The 22852-nt window shown below is 40.2% G+C and overlaps 1 protein-coding gene across 2 annotated transcripts in view; it reads right to left on the reverse strand.

The window, feature by feature from the left end:
• Positions 1 to 22852, reverse strand: part of BRCA2 (BRCA2 DNA repair associated) — an 88920-nt gene that overhangs the window by 25082 nt on the left and 40986 nt on the right. For both annotated transcript variants that reach the window (XM_023208782.1, XM_023208781.1), the window contains exons 14-18: positions 13450 to 13877; positions 12119 to 12300; positions 10796 to 10983; positions 5876 to 6046; positions 5038 to 5392 (exon numbers count right to left, since the gene is read on the reverse strand). In XM_023208782.1, coding sequence (XP_023064550.1) covers positions 5038 to 5392; positions 5876 to 6046; positions 10796 to 10983; positions 12119 to 12300; positions 13450 to 13877 — 1324 coding nt within the window. The remainder of the gene's footprint in view (positions 1 to 5037; positions 5393 to 5875; positions 6047 to 10795; positions 10984 to 12118; positions 12301 to 13449; positions 13878 to 22852) is intronic.

A 22852-nucleotide genomic window follows, 5' to 3' on the forward strand; every position in this document is an offset into this window, starting at 1 on the left:
CTCAAGCCTGTGATCTCAGCACTTTGGGAGGCCAAGGCAGGTGGATCACGAGGTCAGGAGTTTGACACCAGCTTAGCCAACATAGTGAAGCCCTGTCTCTACTAAAAATACAAAAAAATTAGCCAGGTGTGGTGGTGGATGCTTGTAATCCCAGCTACTCAGGAGGCTCAGGCTGAGGCAGGAGAATGGTTTGAATCTGGGAGGAGGGGGTTGCAGTGAGCCAAGATCGTGCCACAGCACTCCAGCCTGGGCAACAGTGCAAGACCCCGTCTCAAAAAACAAAGAATTAGAAGAAAAGACAACCCTAATTTGAGGGTTGCGAAATGGTTATATTTTAATTCTATTATTCCTTATTTGTTGAAACATTTTTATAAACAGAAACTTCCCCTGATCTACTTAAGGGTCCCAATATATAGATCACATAAGAGAAGAAAGATAAATGCTTGATTTTTTTCTCCTTTTACTTAGTCTTTGTTGTTTTTTTGAGGCTGGGTCTGGCCTTGTCACCCAGGCTGAAGTGCAGTAGCACGATCTCAACTCACTGCAACCTCTGCCTCCTAGGCTCAGGTCATCCTCCCACCACGGCTTCTCAAGTAGCTGGGACTACAGGCCCATGCATACCATGACACCTGGTTAATTTTTGTATTTTTTGTAGAGATGTGGTTTTGTCATGTTGACCAGGCTGGTCTCACACTCCTGAATGCAAGCAATCTGCCCACCTTAGTCTCCCAAAGTACTGTGATTACACGCGTGAGCCACTGTGCCTGGGCTTTAGTTTTTAAAACAATGAGAGTAGAGGTATCATTTGTTACGAATTTCAATTTTTTGTTATTATCCTTTTTTTTTTTCTTTGCAATGGAATCTTGCTCTGTCACCCAGGCTGGAGTGCAGCGGCACGATCTTGGCTCACTACAACCTCTGCTTCCTGGGTTGAAGCAATTCTCCTTGCCTCAGACTCCCAAGTAGCTGGGATTACAGACACCTGCCTCCAGGCCTAATTTTTGTATTTTTTAGTAGAGATGGGGTTTCACCATGTTGGCCAGACTGGTCTCGAACTCCTGAACCCAAGTGATCTGCCCACCTTGGCCTCCCAAAATCTTGGGATCACAAGTGTGGGCCACCGTGCCCAGCCTGTTATTATCCTTTCTGATGCTCAAATTATTTTATCTCTGATCAGTAAGAATCTATTCTAGTACACTCCTGAGTCGTTTTGACATGACACTAGTAGTGTTTGATGCTTAGTTTTTTTCTGGTATGTCAAGACTTTCCAGATTCATATATATCGTCCCCTGAATCCGGACTCAGACATTTCTTCAAGACACCTTGCATCTTTTTAAGAGAAAATGGTACTTAGAAAACAGTCTGAGAACTAGGGATACTCAGTACTACTGGATTGTTCATTTTTTTGTTGTTGTTCTTTTTGATAGACGAAACCAGTAGGCATGTTTTTTTGTTTGTTTGTTTTTTCTTTGAGACAGGGTCTCACTTTGTTGCCCAGGCTGGAGTGCAATGGTGTGATCTTGGCTCACTGCAACCTCTGTATCTCAGGTTCAAGTGATTCTCCCACCTCAGCCTCCCCAGTAGCTGGGACTACAGGAGCATGCCATCATGCCCGGCTAAGTTTTATATTTTTAGTAGAGACAGGGTTTCACCATGTTGGCCAGGCTGGTCTTGAACTCCTGACCTCAAGTGATCCACTCACCTTGGCCTCTCAAAGTGCTGGGATTATAGGCGTGAGCCACCGCACCCAGCCAGCATGTATTTTTTAAAGATAATATAGATCTCGAGTTCATAATGATATTTCCAATACAAATGCAGAACTGCAAGTTTTCCTTTACTTCAATCTCACATCTGTACCTTTCTCCGATAAAAAGGGCCCTGTTCTCTATAATCATATAATTACTCACATACAACAAATACACATAAAAGAGTGTAAAAGGATATTTCAACATACTTCATATCCACTATAACTTCAGAATAGGAATACCAACACTACCACCAACAACATGATGACTAAGAATAGCTTAAGATTTTGTTTCATTTTATAGTTATTGTTGCTGCTGTTGTTCTTGGGGAATACACCACTAAGGACATAAAACATTTTTAAAGTTACTTCAAATAGTTTCTTGGTATGATTATGCTCTAATTGAAAATACACTTAAGTTCTTTGCTTTCAATTGACTTTCTAAATTTTTAGGAATTGTTTTGTATTTTGTTATAAAATTATGTAAAAATATTTAAAGACAAATCTATAAAACATGGCATATTAATAAAAAGAATTAGCAGAAAAAATTAAAAACCATCCCAGAAGTGAGAATTAAAAAAGGTAACGAAATAGAAAGTAGGAGAAAAGACAAGAAAATTAGAGGAACAATGTAGGAGGCCTAGTGTCCAAACATCAGGAGTTCCAGAAAAAAGTAGAGAAAAAAATGGAGGGAAATTATAAAAGAACCACTTAAAGAAAATTTCCCACAACTCAATGAAGGATGATGTGTTTCTAGAGTAAGTGCCAGTAAGCATCTGGGCCAAGAATTAAAGGAAAAAAAAAAGTAAAAAAAAAAAAAAAAAAAAAAAAAATACATCAAAGTACCTTACTGTGAAATTTAAAGACAAAACAGGCCAGGCGCGGTGGCTCACGCCTGTAATCCCAGCACTTTGGGAGGCTGAGGCAGGTGGATCGCCTAAGGTCAGGAGTTTGAGATCAGCCTGGTCAATATGGTGAAACCCTGTCTCTACTAAAAATACAAAATTTGGCTGGGTGTGGTGGCAGGCACCTGTAATCCCAGATACTCGGAAGGCTGAGGCAGGAGAATCACTTGAACCCGAGAGGCAGAGGTTGCAGTGAGCCGAGATCACGCCATTGCACCCCAGCCTGGGTGACAAGAACGAAACTTTGTCTTAAAAATAAATAAATAAATAAAAATAAAGACAAAACAATCTTAATTTCTTAAAACCAGGGTACATAATGAATGACTGAAGATAAAAATAGCACCATGGGCCAGGTGCAGTGGTTCATGCCTGTAATCCCAGCACTCTGGGAGGCTGAAGTGTGAAGACCATTTGAGCCTAGAAGTTCAAGACCGGCCTAGGCAACATAGAGAGACCTCATCTGTACAAAAAAAAAAAAAAGAATGCACTGAAATTAGCAGGAGCTATACTAAAGAAGATAAAAGAAATGTCTTAAAAATTCTGAAGAAATTATTTCAACCTAGAATTCTATATCCAGCCAATCTTACCCTAAGATGTCAAAAAGCTGCATGCTCCTTTCCACAAGAAGCCTCTGAGAGTTGTGGGCCCTTAAAACTAGGGGAAATATTCTAGAAAGATGATATGAAAACCAGGAAATGGGGTTTCTAACACAGAAAAGAGGTTAGAATAATTTACAGAATGAAAGCTGTATGGCACACATAGAAAATGAGCACTTCGGGAAGGACACGGTGGCTCATGACTGTAATCCCAGCACTTTGGGAGGCCGAAGCGGGCAGATCACGAGGTCAGGAGATCGAGACCACCCTGGCTAACACGGTGAAACCCCACCTTTACTAAAAAATACAAAGAAAAAAATTAGCCAGGCGTGGTGGCAGGCGCCTGTAGTCCCAGCTACTCGGGAGGCTGAGGCAGGAGAATGGCGTGAACCCGGGAGGCGGAGCTGGCAGTGAGCCAAGATCGTGCCACGGCACTCCAGCCTGGGCGACAGAATGAGACTCTGTCTCAGGAAAAAAAAAAAAAAAAAAAAAGAAGAAGAAAATGAGCACTTCAGAATGTAGTAAGAATATAAAAAGGTCCAGGGGTTCTCTAAGAAACAGAAATGGAACCAATGGAGCAATTTTAACATATTGGGCAGGATTTTTATAGCTCCTGTGTAAGGACACAGAAAATTAAGAGAAATGAAAAGGACAGTTAATAACTCCATGGAAAGCAGTAAGCTGTAAAGAAAGGAAATGTGATCATAGTATATTAGGTATTAAATAGCAAAAAATATTTTTTTGTCATTATAATGTATACATGGAATACAGATTTCACCAAAAATCATGCTGTATTAGTAGAGGGAAGATGGGGAAGAGGGTAGAGAAATATGTTGCAGTGTTGGAGACTGAAATCCTCATTTGCCATAGCAGGAAGTTAACAGTTGCTCTCTAAACTGAAGAGAGAAAGAAGACAGGAGAACAAGCTAAAAAATAGTCAAAGGGACTGGAAATGATTGCCTCTTGGGACCATGAATGAGGGTGGGGAGGGTTGTGCTAGCAACTGCTTTTTTTGGTCATATGTCTTATATTAAAGTTGAGTTTCCAAATTATGCACATGCATTGATTTGATGAAAAACAAAACAAAACAAAACAAAAAGCAAGAAAATGAAAGCCACTGCAAGCTTGACATTCTAAGCAACATAAAACAAAAGACTGTTTCAGCTTAATGGAATGCTTTCAGTAAAAAGCAATCAATCCAACATGGAACTAATGCCAAACGAAACACATCTTTACCTTAAAAATGTTTAATTTATAAAATGTTCTCTTTAGAGTGATAAAGAATACCAGAGAAGTAAATTCTCTGCAAGGTTACCTCTTAAGTGAATCTGAATGTACAATATTATCAGTAATTTCAGATAGCAATACTGCAGACCATTCAATATGACAAAGTCCTGTTTTGTAGTTTAAAATCTACAGAGATGAAAAGTGTATTTATTACATATTTGAGAAGTACTAAAATATAATTCTCTAATCCAGAGTAGAATAGGGATCTGATCAAAGCAAAGCTATGAGAACAAGAGGGCAGCAAGTTACAGATACCAAAATCAAATGGTGCAAATTTACTTTTGCTTTTTAATTGGAAATGCATTATTTCTCAAGAAAGATCTCTGGCCCTCCCAAAAACTGCACAAAAACTTTAACTGTTTGAAGAATATGCTTTTTATACTAAAATTATCAGTATATTTAAGAAATTGAGCATCCTTAATAAGTATTTAAAATTTGAATGTAAAACCTCTAGAATTTAACTGAATCAGTGACTGATTTGTACCAAGAATGCAAATTAATTTACCTTTAACATAAGAGATTCTGGGGCTTCAAGAGGTGTACAGGCGTCAGGAGAGCCCACCAGTTCTGCTCCATGAAGAATAATCTTCTGACCAACTGTCAGTCTGCCATTCTTTAAGATAGCTAAGAGGGGAGGATCTAACTGGGCTTTAACAGCATACCACCCATCTGTAAGTTCAATAATGGCCACTTTTTGGGTATCTGCACTACTAGTTTTATTGCTAGAAGTTTCAGATGTATTTGCACTCAATGAAATTACGTCAGAAACACAGAGAACAAGTGTTTTTGCAGCTGTGTCATCCCTTTCCATTATCTTTTTGATAGCTGATCTTCTGCTTCTATCAATTTCCATATCATATCTAAAAGTGAACACAAAAATGCATATTTTAGGAAGTGTGACTCTAGAATTCCACTGTTTAAACAAGTCACTGAATAACTGAGAATAAAAACTGAATTTATCTAAGAAATACTGAGAATTTAAAATTTTGTAACTAGCCATATAGTTTCATATTGTTAAAATATGAACTCTTTTTAAAAAGCAAAAAATAAAATGCAAAAATGCTTTATTAGCAATCCCCAAATATTGGATCAAATTAATAACTCATATTCTTCTCATACGTCAAGAGGATAAGGAGCGGGTGGGGAAAGAGGGAAGCAAGCAATGCATGACTGTGTGATCTCTCTTAAATGGGGGCTAGGGATGACAAGAGAACAGCAGTGTGGGATGGCAACTGTCACTGACAACTGGCTTGTGCAACATTTTGACATGGAAGTCACAGATTACACAGAAACCTTAACCATACTGCAGTACCTGATTACATAAGGCAATGCTTTAAACTTGCCTGTATTTTAGTTGAAGAAGCACCCTTTCCGGGCTTAGGCATCTATTAGCAAATTCCTTAGGAAAGGCACATTCCATAGCTGCCAGTTTCCATATGATCCATCTATAGTGATTATAAACCCAAATTCTAGAAATAAGTTTTGGATCCACACCTGGAGTGTCACACAGAGCCCTGAACAAATAAAGGTAGAATATTATCATAAAAACCACATAGGATGATACTGAATTCAACAACTACAACTACTCTCTGTACAAAAACTACATTATTCAAGATCATTCAGTAAGTTTTTATGAGTTCATATAATCTACAAGTAATATAATTTCAGAAAATTTTTTGACATGTATCAAAATATCATACCGATAAAAACTTCACTCGCTGAGTATGGTGGCTCATACCTATACTCCCAGCATTTTGGGAGGCTGAGGCAGGAGGACTGCTTGAGGCCAGAAGTTTGAGACCAGCCTAGGTAACATAGTGAGACCCCCACGTCTCTACAAAAAGTAAAAAAAGTTAGCCAAGAGTGGTAGCTCACATTTGTGGTCCCAGTTACTTGGGAGGCCGTGGTGGGAGGATTGCTTGAGCCCAAGAGATTGAGGCTACAGTGAGCCATTACAGTGCCACTGCACTCCAGCCTGGACAACACAGTGAGACCCTATCTCAAAATATAAAAACAAAATAAAAAATTCCACTTAAGAGTCAACAGAATGATTTCAACTCATATTTGTTCCTGAAAAATGAGATCCTTGATTTTAAGCAATTATATTTTAGAGTATTTTTCTTATGAAAGAGATTGTTTTTAGAAATCACACCTGAGAACTGCCTTTCTTAGTTTTGGTGCTCTCCTCGATCCTGTCCCCTCTGTTCTCAAATCTCTAACTCCTCCTTTCTCATTCATACTCTTAGCACTAAGACAACAGAAGTAATCAAAAGAGAACTCTGATAAGCTCCCACCCTCATATCTATCCACTCACAGCATCTGTGCCCTATACTTTGCCTTCTTCCAAGCATCTGCATCCTTACACTTTGCCCTCTTCTATCATTTGTGCACTAGCTCCTATACCCTCTGCTGCCTACAAGGCCAACGATCAGGAAATGCCTCCTCTCTCTCCTGCATGATCAATTTTTTCCTTCTCTACTGAACGATGTGAATCAGCATAAGATACGGTTTTTTCCTACCTTGAAACAAGCCAAAACCAAGACTCTGATCCTACTTCCTCTCCAAGCAATGTCCCTCTCTCTGCTTCTTTCTGGCAACTCCCAAAAGAATTGACTCTATTCTGTGTCTCCAACTCCTGCTCTTCAACTGCTCTTTAATTGCATTCTAATCAGGGTATCACTCCACCAACCTATTGAGCTATTTTTATTAATGTTAGTAATGTCTTCTGCAGTGCTAAATCCAGTGGCCAATCTCAGTCCTCATTTTACTTTACCTATTAGAAGCAGCTTCCACAGCTGGTCATTTTCTATTCCCTGAAACTCCATCTTCACTTGGCATGCAACATCTCATTCTGCCTTTATTCCTAACTTTCTGGTTGCTCTTTCTCAGTCTCCTTTTCATGGCCTTCAAGTCATCTATATGCCGATGACTTGTGAACTGTTTTATTTGGCCTATACTTTACCTGCGTATAGACTTGCATATCCAACTGCCTACCTAACACCTCCACTTGGCTGTCTACTATTACATCTCAAGTTTCAAACGTCCAAAACCAAACTCTCCATTTCCCTCCATGTTTGGTCTTCTCAATTCTGGTAGTTACACAGTAACTCTATCCTTTCAGTTGCTAAGGCAAAATCTTTACAGCCATTGTTATTCTCCTCCTCTTTCACATTTTATATCTAATCCTTGAGCAACTCCTAATGGTGCCACTTTCAAAACACTCCAGAGTCCAACTGCTTTCCACCAATTCCACTGCCACTTCCCTGGTCCAAGCAACCACCTCTCACATGTATTTCTGCAATAGCTTAAGCGGTCTCTCTGCGCCCATCCTTACCCCTCTCAACAAATAGCTAGAATTATTTTTTCAAAAATAAGTTAGATTAGGGTGGACATGGTGGCTCACACCTATAACTCCAGCACTTTAGGAGGCCGAGGAGGGTGGATCCTGAGGTCAGGAGTTTGAGACCAACTTGGTGAAACCCCGTCTCTACTAAAAATATAAAAATCAGCTGGGCATGGTGGTACGCACCTGCAGTCCCAGCAACTCAGGAGGCTGAGGCAGGAGAATCGCTCGAACCTGGGAGGTGGAGGCTGCAGTGAGCCGAGATTGCGCCACTGCACTCCAGCCTGAGCAACAGAGTGAGACTGTCTCAAAAAAAAAAAAGAAAGTCAGATCATGTTACCCTTTGCTTTAAGCCTTCCAGTAGTTTATCCAGTAAAAATCATGCAGAGTAAAAGGTAAGGTTCTTATAAAGGTCTATGAGGTCCTCCCTTTGTATCTCATCTACGACTACTCTTCTCCTATCCACTCTACTCCAGTTGCACTAACTTCCTGTTCCTCAAATACTTCAAGCACGCTCCCCTTTTAGAGACTAGGGATCTTTCGCTAGGATAGTCCTACGCTCCCTCCTTTTGCTTTAGGTCATTTATCAAATGTAGCTGACTCAGTGAAGCCTTCCTAATTACTTATTAGACTAAAAATCACATCTCCTTGCCCAACTTTCTCTGACACCTTTCCAGCTTTATCTATCTTTATAGTATGTATCTTCTTCTAACATACTATACAATTTACTTATTTTTCAACATTTTCTATGCCTTCCACGCCCACTAAAATGTATGACTCATCAGGACAGGGACTTTTTTGTTTTGCTTTATTATCCCTAGTATCCAGAATAGTACCTGACACATAGCAGGCGCTCAATAGAGATTTGCTGAATTATCAGAAAAAACTAACGAGAGCTTCCACATTCCCACTTGACTACAAGGCAATCATTCTTAACTTTTACCTTACGCAGTCTATTTAGTACGAGAAAATAATACAACTGTTTAACTTACTTTTCTTACTGGAATCTATAAGCAGATGTTTGTTATATAAGATACGCAAGATGTAAACAGTATTTGTTTTTAAAAGTTAAAACAAAATTCAGGAAGAAAAGTTTTACCACTTTTCCAAAACTATAAATTTTGGAAAAATGTACAGAAATTTAAAAATAAGGATGCTGAGGAAATAAATCCCATCTTTTGCCACTGGCATAATGTAATATATCTCTGATAACAAAAAGCTTTAAATTATGTTTCTGTAAAAATTACAATAAAAAGAGGTTATACAGTTTCTAAATTGTCGCTGTTTTAGGGCTCTGAGATTTTCTAGTTATTTAGAATTATTGATATTCAAATATTTGTTTAACTTTTAGTGTTTATTTATATTTTGTATCTATTAAAATATACAATGAAAGAAAACATGAAGTAAGTGTGTGTCAGGAGAGGAATCTACCATAAGGCCATTTTGAATTTAACTTCCTTTGTTTTTATTTTTTTCTTGAGACGGAGTCTTACTCTGTCACCTAGGCTGCAGTGCAGTGGTGCAATTTTGGCTCACTGCAACCTCTGCCTCCCGGTTTCAAACGATTCTCCTGCCTCAGCCTCCCGAGTAGGTGGGATTACAGGCACATGCCACCACGCCCAGCTAATTCTTGTATTTTTAGTAGAGACAGGGTTTTGCCATGTTGGCCAGACTGGTTTCAAACTCCAGACCTCAGGTGATCTGCCCATCTCAATCTCCCAAAGTGCTGGGATTATAGGCGTGAGTCACCACATCTGGCCTTTTTCGCAACAGGGTCTTGCTTTGTCACCCAGGCGGGAGTGCAGTGGCGCAACCTCAGTTCACCACAACCTCTGTCTCCCAGGCTCAAGCCATCCACCTCAGTCAGCCTTCCAAGTAGCTGGCACTATAAGTACATGCTGGGCAAATTTTTTTTTTTCTTTTCTGAGACAGAGTCTTGCTCTGTCGCCCAGGCTGGAGTGCAGTGGAGTGGTCTTGGCTCACTGCAACCTCTACCTACTGGGCTCAAATGATTCTCCTGCTTCAGCCTCCCAAGTAGCTGGGATTAAAGGCATGCCTCACCACACCCGGCTAATTTTTGTATTCTTAGTAGCGCTGGGGTTTCACCATGTTGGCCAGGCTGGTCTCGAACTCCTGACCCTCAGGTAACCAGCCCATCTTGGCCTCCTGAAGTGTTGGGACTATAGGCGTGAGCCAGCACGCCTGGGTGGGCTAATTTTTTAATTTGGTTGTAGAGATGGGTTTTCACCATGTTGCCCAGGCTGGTCTCAAACTCCTGTGCTCAAGAGATCCGCCCACCTCAGTCTCCCAAAGTGCTGGGATTACAGGCATAAGCCACCATGCCTGGCCCTCAAATTTAACCTTTTTTTTTTTTTTGAGATGGAGTCTCACTCTTATCGCCCAGGCTGGAGTGTGGTGGCATGATCTTGGTTCACTGCAACCTCTGCCTCCCAAGTTCAAGTGATTCTCCTGCCTCAGTCTCCTGAGTAGCCGGGATTACAGGTGCCTGCCACCATGCCCAGATAATTTTTGTACTTTTAGTAGAGACGGGGTTTTGCCATGTTGGCCAGGCTGGTCTCAAACTGCTGACCTCAGGTGATCCACCTGCCTCGGCCTCCCAAAATGCTGGGATTACAGGCGTGAGCCACTGCACCCGGCCAAATTTAACTTTAGAAATTGGCCTTTATTTATAAATGCATAAGAAAAATGTCCCAAATCGAGCAATCCAGTTCATTAAACCCCAGGACAAACGGCACTTTTCAAGACTTCAACAGAATGCTTAACCGTAATGCACTTAAAATGATTAAATGCATAAAAATTTGATTTCTAGCCAACTTTTTAGTTCGATAGACAGTTAAGAGAAGAAAGAGGGATGAGGGAATACATAAAAGTTAACACACAATCTTTTTGCATACGGTACCTATAAAATTCTTCTTTTCCAGCCTTTCCATCATTGGAGGGTATGAGCCATCCACCATCAGCCAACTGTATTCCTTTTCCAGCCCATAAACTTTCCTTACCAAAATAATCTTGAGTGTAAAACTGAAAAGACTCTGCATTTTTGCTGTTAATTTTTATGCAATGTTTAGAAACGCCATACATATACAGCTACACAAAATAAACACACACACAAAACGAAAAATAATTTAAAATAAACATGTATCAAGCACTAAAAACAATTATAACAAACCAAAACTGAATTTACCAAAAATTTTCATTAACTACTAGAATATCACTACAAAAACATTTTACTTACTAGAAACTACAAATTTTAACGTAATATAAATGATCCATACATTCCACAGTCTGCTGTACCTTTTCTACCCCCTGTGTTTATGCTTCCTGTTAAATCTGCCATAGGAAGGTACTGTGAGGATAAAAAAATGTAATGTTTTACAAAATCTCTTAAGTTCAAAAACTTAGATGGGAAACAAAAGGGAAAAATGTAAGTATTTTAGGGAATGTGACCTCAGGTGATCAGATTTGTACACAGGCAATGCTTACTTTCAAAGTGCTTGCTTTCACCCCAGGATATCTAAACCAAAGTGTCTTTTTGTTTGTTCAGAGTTTGACTATGGAGTCAGACTCTTTGCTTTGGAATCATAGCTCTTCCACTTACTAGTTAAGTGACTCTGGGGCAGTTATTTAACCCTCTCTATGCTTCAGTACTCTTATTTGCAAAATGGAAACAAAATAACAGTGCCTTTCTTTCAAGGTGACTGTCAGGATTAAGCAAGATATACCTAATGCGTGTGAAGTGCTTAGAAGAGCACCTCACACCTAGAAAATGCTCAAAGTTAGCCATTAATGTCATCAATATTATTTTCACCTCTCCACTGCCTAAAATTCTACCCAGATAGTACTGGCTTAAGGAGAATCCTCTTTTGAAAATATAAATAGCTCATGGAAGGTTCAGGGCTATCAGTTATTCATATTTGAATATCACTAAAACTACTTTTCTCTGACGCCTAGCTGAAAGCATTTATAGTGACAAAGTAAGAAAGATTTGAAGGGGGAAAAGAAATAGTAATTTGGAAGCACAGATCACTTTAGTAGGATGAGGCAGGCCTAGCAAGGGGCCAGAGGCTGCCACTGTAGGCTAATTAGGAAATATGATGATTTCATTCATCCATTCCTGCACTAATGTGTTCATTCTTTAAACAAAGCCATTTGTAGATACTAGTTAATGAAACAAAATTACACTCTTTCATAAAAGCCATCAGTATTACAGACAAACACATACCTGTTTATGAGAACAGGCAGAGGGAACTTGGCCTCCTACTGCTGCTTTCAGGGAGATTCGAGGCAGAGTGGATGTTTTTGCAAGACACAGACTGCCTAGTTGTGGAAAGATGCGTTGCCTTTGTTTCTTCTTAATTCGCATATCCTGTATATCTCTGGCTTTCTGAAGACTTGTAATTAAATCTATAAAAGAATAAATATTTAGCAAAAATAAAATTAAAACTTAAAAAGCACAACCCCTGGCAGGGCACAGTGGCTCAGGCCTGTAATCCCAGCACTTTGGGAGGCTGAGGCAGGGAGATCACCTGAAGTCGAGAGTTCAAGACCAGCCTGACCAACATGGAGAAATCCTGTCCCTACTAAAAAAAAAAAAAAAAAAAATACAAAAGTTGCCAGGTGTGGCAGCACATGCCTGTAATCCCAGATACTTGGGAGGCTGAGGCAGGAGAATCTCTTGAATCCGGGAGGTGGAGGTTGCAGTGAGCTGAGGTCGCACTACTGCACTACTGCACTCCAGCCTGGGCAACAAGAGCGAAACTCCGTCTCAAAAAAAAAAAAAAAAAAAGAAAGAAAAAGAAAAAAAAGAAAAAAAAGCACAACCCCTGCTTTATAAAATTATACATATCAATTTCCTTGAAGTTTACATGCTCTCCTTTTCTCTAAAAAGGGTACCCCTTTTAATTCCTCATAAATGAAGGGATGTTTCAACTTGTAAAGCTGTACAAACATAAATATCTTTACTATTTTTATCTCTTTTTGAGACGGAGTTTTTTGCTTGTTGCCTGGGCTGGAGTGCAATGGTACGATCTCGGCACACTGCAACCTCTGCCTCCCGAGTTCAAGGGATTCTCCTGCGTCACCCTCCCAAGTAGCTGGCAGTACAGGTGCCCGCCACCATGCCAGCTGAATTTTTTTTTTTTTTGTATTTTTAGTAGAGACAGGGTTTCACCATGTTGGCCAGGCTGGTCTTGAACTCCTGACCTCAGGTAATCCGCCTGCCTTGGTCTCCCAAAATGCTGGGATTACAGGCATCCCGGCCCTATTTTTATCTCATTTTTAAAAGAAAATTAGTAGCATGATAGAAAATATATTCCAGTAATAGCAGTCCTAGATTGTGTGTCTAATTTTTTTTTTAACAAGTCCACAAGTAGTTATCTTTGAAAGAAACATTAGAATAATTTAAACCTAATCTTTGGATTTAGAAAATCTAAAGCATAAAAAAGGGTTTTAAAATTATCACCACCAAAGGGGTAAAACCATCAGGACATTATTTAATAAGGGAAATATCTAACTGAAAGGCAAAAATTCATCACACAAATTGTCATACAATACCTAAAGGTTCTTCTTCACATTTTGTGAAAATTACAGTTGCTGCTTGATTGGAGTTGTTTTTGTTAAACTGATGAATCTCATTGTCATTAATCTTATTTTTACTATCACCAGAGCCATGTCCATCAATGTTTTGTTTTTGTTTGTTTTCCTCCAAGTTAATATTCCTAACACACTGTTCATCTCTGTGAAAATGTGATTTAGTTTTAAAAGGTGGAATAAAGACTTTGGTTGGTTTGCCTGTAGTAATCAAGTGTCTCATTTTTTCATTTCTTGTAGCAGAAACCTGATAAAATGGATGTCCTGAAACTGCTAAATTGCTTGAAGATTTTTCCAAAGTCAGATGTTCATACAAATGAGATTTAGACAGAAATTCTTGACCAGGTGCAGTAAAATTTGGATTCTGTATCTCTTGACGTTCCTTAGTTGTGCTTCAATGGGGAGAAAATATAAATATTTAAGTTTATTGACTAGTACACAGATATTTAGGAATATGCCTTTTCTGCAGACCCTCATTTGCTACATGGTGATCCTATTCTGATAACTGTTTTGCATTCATCATGGTTGCCATTCCAAAACAATACCACTTTTCAAGGCTATAACCGTTTCTCACACACTCATTCCTAGCCTTTGATTTTACAATCTACTTCATATAACACATAATAGAAGAGTCTGTGAACTGTGGACCCTCTCAGTGTGTCCCCTCCAATTCCATCACAGTACTGCTTACCTCCTTCACTGGGGAAATGTCTACCCATCCTCTTCTCTCACCTTCACATCTTCACCTGAACTCTCTACCCCGCCTAATACCTCAGTCTCCTCAGGAGACCTCCTCTTTCAATTATCCTGCAACGCTCTCTTTTCTCTCTTCTACCTATTTATACCTTTTTAAAAGTGCCCTCTTCATTTAGCCCAAAAGTCTTGCCTACTTTAAAACTCTTATTTTCTCACTCGCCTTTATCTCTGCCTCAAGCTAATACTCACTGTTACCTATACTCCATAGTTAACCTTCCTCAATAGGTACTGCAGCTATTTTCACTTCCTCAATTTCTACTCAATAAACTCTCATTTCTCCCACTACTCTACAGAAACTATTCTCAATAAAGTTGTTAATGACCTCCCAGATGCACGTGGGATACACACAAACTCACTCTACTCAACTTTCCTGACAGCTATAACAGTTTACATTTTCCTTCTTTTAAATTTCTCACCATCACTGTACCTCTTTCTTTTACTGGTTTTACCTCTTCCTGATTCCTAAAAAGAAAGTCTCCAAAGTTGGATGTCTTCCTTAGACACTTTCCCTCACTAATGTGAGTCATTTCCATTGCTTAAATTATCACCTAACAATGAAAATATCCTTTATCCTCATGCCCAACTTTTCCCCTAGGATTGTTCCTACATTTTACACTATGTATAGCATCAGACATCTGTACCTTGATGCTTCACATTCATTTCAAACGCAACATGTCCAAAAGTAATCACCTTTCTCAGCATACATACTCTTCCTAATACTTGACATCTTGCTGAAAACCCCAGATTTCCTTTTACCAAACCCTGAATACCTGGAACTTGAAGTTATTCCTTTAGTTATCCATTCGTCTATCCATCAACTATTTAATGAATTCCTACCAGGTGCCAGACATTGTTTTGCTGAGGAACACAGTTAACAAAGTTTTGTTTTTGCATGTACATTTCAATGGAAGAAAACAGGCAAACAAATATGTCAACTGGCCTAGACACAAGTGTGCCTGGAGCAAGGAAAACAAGGGGAACATTAGAAGGTGAGACTGGAAAAATAGCAGAGCAGACAGATCATCAAGAATCTGCACACCATGACAAGGGCTTTTAGTCTCTACTCTGAGATGGCACACCATGGAATAGTTCTGAGTAAAGAAATGGCATAATCTGTCTTATGTTTAAAAGGATCCCCTGGCTTCTTTGATGAGAATTCACTGTATATTGACGAGTAGGGAGGTAAGCAGGGGGACCACTGCCACTGAAAGGACTGACTGGAGTGGGTTCAGGAAAGTACTCAAAGAGATGAAGTGAAAACAGTAGGGTCAATTCTAATGAGTTGGGCTTTAAGAGAAGCAAGAAAATGGACTAGTGAGATTAGTTTAGAAAGCCTCTTTTTTTTAAGAGGTGAGATGTGCAACAACTGCTTAGGGTGATGAGAACAATCTATTAGGAAAAAATCAATGATGCAGGAGAGAGAGAAGACAATTGGACTGATTTCTTCAAACAGGTGATCTAGATGAGATCTAATAATGCACAAGAGTGAATAAACCCTCTATCCCCAAACTTCTATTGATTGAACTCTTTTAATCCTTTCTTTTTAAATATTCAGAATATTTTTAGTATAAGGAGTTTGCCTTGTAGGTTATGCTCAAGATATCTATTTAAATCTAATTGGAAATAATTTGCCAGTCTCAACTTATCACTATCTGGCCAAATCTACTGAATTTATCTCTTAATCATTCTCTACTCTCTACTCTACCTCCTTTGCTAGGTTAAGACCTGTACTTCCTTACTAATCTCCTTGCGACAGTTTCGCTTTGGTCTATTTCTAAAACACCAATCTTATTTTGTTCCTCTTGTCAGAAACTTCCAAAGACAGCCTATCACCTATCTAGGTTTCAACTTAGCAGAAATGACATACAGGAAGCTTCCTATTTGGTCCTAACCTCCCCATTTCTTTTTGTTTCCCTCTGTCTCACAACCAAATTCCAAGATTTGGAATGCCCTCTTTAACCAAGCATTCTTTACATTCTGTCTGAAGTACTTTTCCTGTTGAGCTTTCTATCATGTAATCAGCTGACAATTTTTCTATGTTCTTACATCACTTTTTTACATCTATTTTAGAATTTATATTACACTATAATTCTTGTTTTCACGTCTGGTTCCCAGGCTAGCAATCTGAGCTAGACTTATTTATCTTTATCTCCATCACTATAGTATATATTAGGTAGTTTGAGCAGGTACTTTAACAAATGTTTGCTAAATACATTAAACTATTCTTCCATTTTACACATAAATTAGGCTAATACACAGGTAAATAACTAGGTATTTCCTTTCTTAATACAACTGATAAAAAATAAATGAAAAAAAAAATCACCTGGCTTTCTACACATGTATGTGCAGCCTGCTAAAAAACACATTCCAGAAATACAACTCAGTGACTTCAACAATTCCACAAGTAGGTGTTTTTGAAAAGGTAACAGTAGGCCTGGTGCAGTGGCTCACGTCTATAATCCCAGCACTTTGGGAGGCCAAGGTGGGCGGATCATGAGGTCAGGAGATTGAGATCATCCTGGATAACATGGTGAAACCCCATCTCTACTAAAAATACAAAAAATTAGCCAGGCGTGGTGGCATGCACATGTAATCCCAGCTACTTGGGAGGCTGAGGCAGGAGAGTCACTTTAACCTGGGAGGCGGAGGCTGCAGTGAGCCAAGATCGTGCCACTGCACTCCAGCCTGGGCGACAGAGTGAGAAGACTCCAAATCAAAAAAACAAAATAAATAAAATAAAATAAACAGTAACATTAAAATACTTTCAATGATAATTTTAGGCCTAAAAATTATCAGCTAGAAAAAAATTTGCAACTACTTTAAACAATTTTAGATGATTTTATATGTCTAAGTGACGTTTCTTCTTGACTTTTTCCCTTGAAGCACTCCTTAACTCTGCCATCACAACTTCTACTTTACTACACACACACTGTCGCCTTTCATCTTCCTAAATTATGTATTTGATTCTATTATGTCTGGAATTGGCTCCTTCCAGTGGGTTCTTGGTCTAACTTCAAGAATGAAGCCACAGACCCTCACGGTGGGTGTTACAGTTCTTAAAGGTGGTGTGTCTGGAGTTTGCTCCTTCTGATGCTCAGATGTGTCCGGAGTTTCTTCTTTCTGGTGGGTTCGTGGTCTTGCTTGACTTCAGGAGTGAAGCCACAGACCTACACAGTGAGTGCTAGAGCTCATAAAGGTAGTGCGCACCTAAAGAGTGAGCTGCAGCAAGATTTATTGCGAAGAGCAAAAGAACTAAGCTTCCACAGTGTGAAAGGGGACCCGAGTGGCTTGCTGGGACTGGCTTGGGTGGCCAGCTTTTATTCCTTTATTTGGCCCCGCCCACATCCTGCTGATTGGTCCATTTTACAGAGTGCTGACTGGTCTGCTTTACAGAGTGCTGATTGGTACATTTACAAACCTTTAGCTAGACACAGAGGGCTGATTGGTGTGGTTTTTTACAGAGCGCTGATTGGTGTGTTTACAATCCTTTAGCTAGACAGAAAAGTTCTCCAAGTACTCACCAGACCCAGAAGCCAGTCAGCTTCACCTCTCACTATCAATGTTCAACATTTACATTATGGCTAAGTCAGTATAAAGTATATGTAGTATTAATGTGTAGTATATAAATAGTATATATCCTTTACAACTTTTGCTTTCTCTTGAGGTAATTTTAAAAATCTGCTTATTTTCTATGTACCTACTGTTTATTCACATCTAAACTCTTAGCTATATACATAAACCTCTTTTTATTCTGTTCACAAATTAAAGTTTTTAAAAAACCTTTTCTTCTCCTTGAATAATGTTTCTTCTAAGTTATTTTCATTAATTTGTTTTTTGGTTATTTTATTTTTGCTTTTTCTGATGTCTCATAATCTTTGGATGTCTGTTTATACTTAAAAGTGAGGGACCAAAAGGCTGTTTGGAAGCACTTGAGACAAAGATGGAACTTGTTGACCGCAAGCTACACAGTAGCTTGATTAAATAGAAACTTCCAATAGTGAAAACTTAGTTGTCTATATTCTGGAAGCTGAGTGGCGGAAAAGGGCTTGGTGAGGGGAGATCCCAACATTCAATATGCACAAATTAACTTTTTCTTGCTTTCAAGTAATTACTCCTGCCTTCAACTGTGCCTAGTGTGTTCACCCTCTACTGTATCCTCTCTGGAGAATAAGCCTCTGGTCTTTTGATAGAGCAGGCAGGAGACAGTTGCCCAGCTTCATGAGTATTGCTGCTGGATATGGGGTCTCGCTCTGTCATCCAGGCTGGAGTGCAGTGGTGCAATCTTGGCTCACTGCAGCCTCCACCTGCTGGGTTCAAGCAGTTCTCCCACCTCAGCCTCCTGAGTAGCTGGGATTACAAGGGCATGCCACCATGCCCGGCTAATTTTTGCATTTTTAACAAAGATGGGGTTTCACCATGTTGGTCAGACTGGTCTCGAACTCCTGACCTCAGGTGATTCACCCGCCTCGGCCTCCACGTGAGCCACCATACCCGGCGAGTACTGCTTCTTAAACATAATTTCAACTTATCCCATTTTGGCTTCCTCCTTCTGCACCACCCAATTCTAAAGATAAGAAATGAAGCCACCAATTCCTAAGCTTTTGAGACCTGAGTGTAAAATCGTTGGTTCTCTGCTGTCCTCACCACCAGCTTCTATTCAGTTTCCTTCTGCATGCTTTGAGAAATTTAGTTACTTTGTCATTTCCCATTTTCCTTGTTTGTGTGTGTGTGTGTGTGTGTGTGTGTGTAAGTTTCTTCAATGATGTTTTGGTAAAAGTTTGGAGGGTAAAGAAGGGAGATGAGTATGTTCAATTCACTTTTTTTTTTTTTTGAGACAGAGTCTCACTCTGTCACCCAGGCTGAAGTGCAGTGGTGCAATCGCACCACAACCTCCACCTCAAAGGTTCAAGCGGTTCTCGTGCCTCAGCCTCCAGAGTAGCTGGGATTACAGGCGTGTGCCACCACGCCTGGCTAATTTTTGTATTTTCAGTAGAGATGGGATTTTACCATGTTGGCCAGGCTGGTCTCGAACTCCTGGCCTCAAGTGATCCACCCACTTCACCCTCCCAACGTGCTGGATTACAGGCGTGAGCCACCGTGCCTGACCTCAATTCACCATCTTCACCAAGAAGTTTCCTAATACATTAAAACATGCAGGTACTGCTTTATTTTTATCTTGAAGGCAAACTCTTCTAAAGTCTCCTATCTTCTTCAGTTCCAGAGCAGTCTAGCTGCCTTTCTAGACTTAGCAACACACCTACTCTGGGATTTCCCTTCAATATCATCCTGAGAGCTCCCTTTGCCTCTCTTCTATGTTGAATTCTTGTTTCTTAAGTCCTATACCTTCCTCCTTCTTGGTTTATGCATTTGTTTTGGTTAGTTTCCTGAGAAAAGCACACAAGAGATCTTTTAGTACTTCACATCTGAAAAATGTCTACCCTCACACTTAATTCAGATTCTAGGTTGGAAATCATTTTCTCTTAGTTATTTGAAGGCACTGCTCTGTATTATATAAGATCTACGTTCTTCTGGATTACATCGTTGATAATAAGAGAATTCATACTATTATGACTTGAAACAATTTGAAACCTAACTTCTTGGTCCTCTAATGAATTTAAGGTTCCTGTCTGCCCCTATTATTCTAAAAATTCACAAGGATGTACCTTACTGTGGGTCACTTTTACTTCTGTGTTCACTCAGTGGCCCCCTTTAATTAAGGAAACTCATGTCCTTCAGTACTAGTAAAACTTTTTAAATCATTTATTTTAAAATTTTTTTTTAAAATTTTTCTTCTGTGCCTTCCTTCTCAAACTCTGTATTTTCACATGATAGACCCACAGGATTGACTTTTCATACCTTTTTTCATTTTATTCTATATTCTGGGAACTTTCATGATTCTTATCTTCCATTATTTCTACTAATTTATTTGTGCTATCATATTTTTAATTTCTAAGAGCTTTTTATCGCAACTTGTTATTATTTTATGGCTGTTTTTTCTTTTCTTACCTGAGAATATTAGTAGGTTTTTATAAAGTTTTCATAGTCTATTTCCTCTAGGTTCCTTTCTGCTATGGATTTTGTACTTTGGTGACTATGTTTCATAGTAGCTTTCTTCCAATGATTAGTTATCTTTGACTATCTTTTCTTATTTAAATGTGAAGCACTTAATAGCTTCCTGGAAGCTCTATGCATGTCAACAGTTAGCTTCATGGTCTGATGACTGGCTATACTATTTCATCTGAGTATCCTCAACTGTCAGTATGTTTTGGTCTTTTCTATTGGGTCAGGCATATTCCCCAGAAAATAAAAATCTTCCACTCTCATGCCTAAAGGGCCTGCCTGCCAGCATTTAGGAACCAAGTGTGGGAAGGAGCTAGGTCTCACTGCTTGACACACAGATTTGTATCTGATATTTCATTTTAGTATCTTTCCCTCAATTGTGCCTTGTGTCTCCTCCCTCCAGCCCACCTTCAATTCAGAATCCTCTCAATTCATCTTTTTCAAAAAGCAAACGTCTGATTTCCTGGAGGAAGAAGGATAACCACCTATTTGCAGTGGGGGAGGAAATATAGGTATTTCTTAAAAAGAATTTCACCTAATCTTCCTATTTTCTACTTCACCTTCAGAAGTACATGTTGCTGCCAATTTCAATCTTTCTCAGGTTTTTAGGGGAAAGCAGCGTCTCTGTTTGCTCTAGTGTCAGGTTTTAGCTTTCTCATGCTTAGTAAATCCTTCATGTTTTTGGTTTCCAAACTTTTGTTGTTGTTTCTTCTGGTCATTGTTCTTGGGAATTACACATTAAAAAAATTATCTTAGTACTTTTCGAAAGGTTTAGAGAGGAGAGGTAAAAGGATATTTTTAATATTTGCAATCTTTTTGTTAATTGACTTCGAGCCATTTCCTTAATTCCTTTCAACCTTAGTACTTCATCAATAAAATTAGAATAAAAACTGTCTACTTTACAAAGCTGTCATAAAATTAAAAAAATAAAATAATGATGTGAACAGCACTATAAAAACTACCAAAGTACAGAATTATTTCATCCTGATGCAGGCTTTTATAAAGGGAAATTTAACTGTCTGGACGGAGGGAGAGGGAAACAAAAGAACAAAGGGGATTAAGATAGCGTACTTCCGGGTTCTTCATCACCAACTTTTCCCGCACGTGCGAAAATGTAGCCGACGCCCGGGAAGGTGCAGATCAACCGGGCATGCGCCAGGTGACGTCAATCCGAAGAGACCGAGATTTACCTGGCCGCACCTACGGAACGTCCCCCGACACGCCCGTGTCCCGCCCGATTGCCCTCCCACTCCCAGAAAAGCCGCTCCCGGCAGGCGCACAGCACGAACTTCCTTGGCCCCTCCTCATACGCGGACCCAGGAACCTCGCCTGAGAATGCCGGAGCGACTTCCTCAGCCTCCGCCTCCGGAGACTGGTGAACCTCGTCTCCTCTTTCTTTACATTGGCTATGTAATAAGTTGCCTTTTTATCTTGCTTACTTGCCTTTTTGTCTGGTGCCGGCTCTAGTAGTCGCATAAAGCAAATCAGTTGGTGCTGAAACCCGGGAGGAGACCCCCCCCCGCCTCCTCAGGGCCCCCAAGGTCCGAGGAGCCTCCTCCTTCCACGCTGCGGAGGGACCAGGACCTAGACATCGCTTTCCGCACCTCCAAGTCTCCTAGGGGTGAGTACCTCTTGCCTCCCTCTCATACTCCTTGGCCAGAAGTCCTGCACAGGCCCAAGGTTTTTTTCCGGTCACCAGGTGACCCACAGGGGAGTTCCCAAAGGCAGAGACGTCTGCCTAAAGGAACTCCATTCCGTTCCGTGGGAGACCCGTCCAGGACGGAGACGTCCGCCTACAAGTAATCTCCATTCCGGCTCCAGGAGCCTTTCACCGGTCTCTAGTGGCTCCAAAGGACGCTTTGTAACCAGGTAGAGTTCAGTTTCCGTTTCCGCCCATAGGCGAGAGGAAGGCAATGGGAAACCCCCAATCCAAAATACCTAGAGACTCCCATTTAGGGTGTCTTCTAAAAAATCTCAAAACTTTACAATTAGAACAAGATCTTAGGCGAAGGCAACTGGTGTTCCTCTCCACTGTGGCGTGGCCACAATATAATTAGACAACCAGTCTCAATGGCCGCCTGAAGGCACTCTAGACCGTAACATTTTAGTTGACCTCGGTAATTTCTGCCAACGCTTAGGCAAGTGTTCCGAAATTAACTATATACAAGGATTTTGGGCCTTGCATTCTCATCCAGACTTGTGTAGCCAGTGTTCCTTGGCCCAAGTCATGTTGGCTAAGGACGCAGGCCTAACAAAGTCTGAAAAGGAGGAGTCATCCCTTCTGTCTGACTTGCCCGAAGACCTTACTTCCCCTCCCTCCCTTCCACTCCCGCCATATACTCTACCTCCCCCTCCTGCTTCGGCCCCACATTCTCTTTCGGCTCCACCTTCCTCTTCTGCTCTCGCTGTTGTTCTGCCCTCCTCCTCGGTCCCTCCCACCATTGTTGAGACTACACCTCCCTCCGACCTCTCAGCACTTCTGCCTGGTCACCTTAGTTCGCCTATATGTGCCCATACCCACTCTAAAGATTGCCTAACTACCCCCGCTCCT

Source organism: Piliocolobus tephrosceles, chromosome X, assembly GCF_002776525.5.
Source record: "Piliocolobus tephrosceles isolate RC106 chromosome X, ASM277652v3, whole genome shotgun sequence".
In the NCBI taxonomy this organism is placed as follows: Eukaryota; Metazoa; Chordata; class Mammalia; order Primates; family Cercopithecidae; genus Piliocolobus; species Piliocolobus tephrosceles.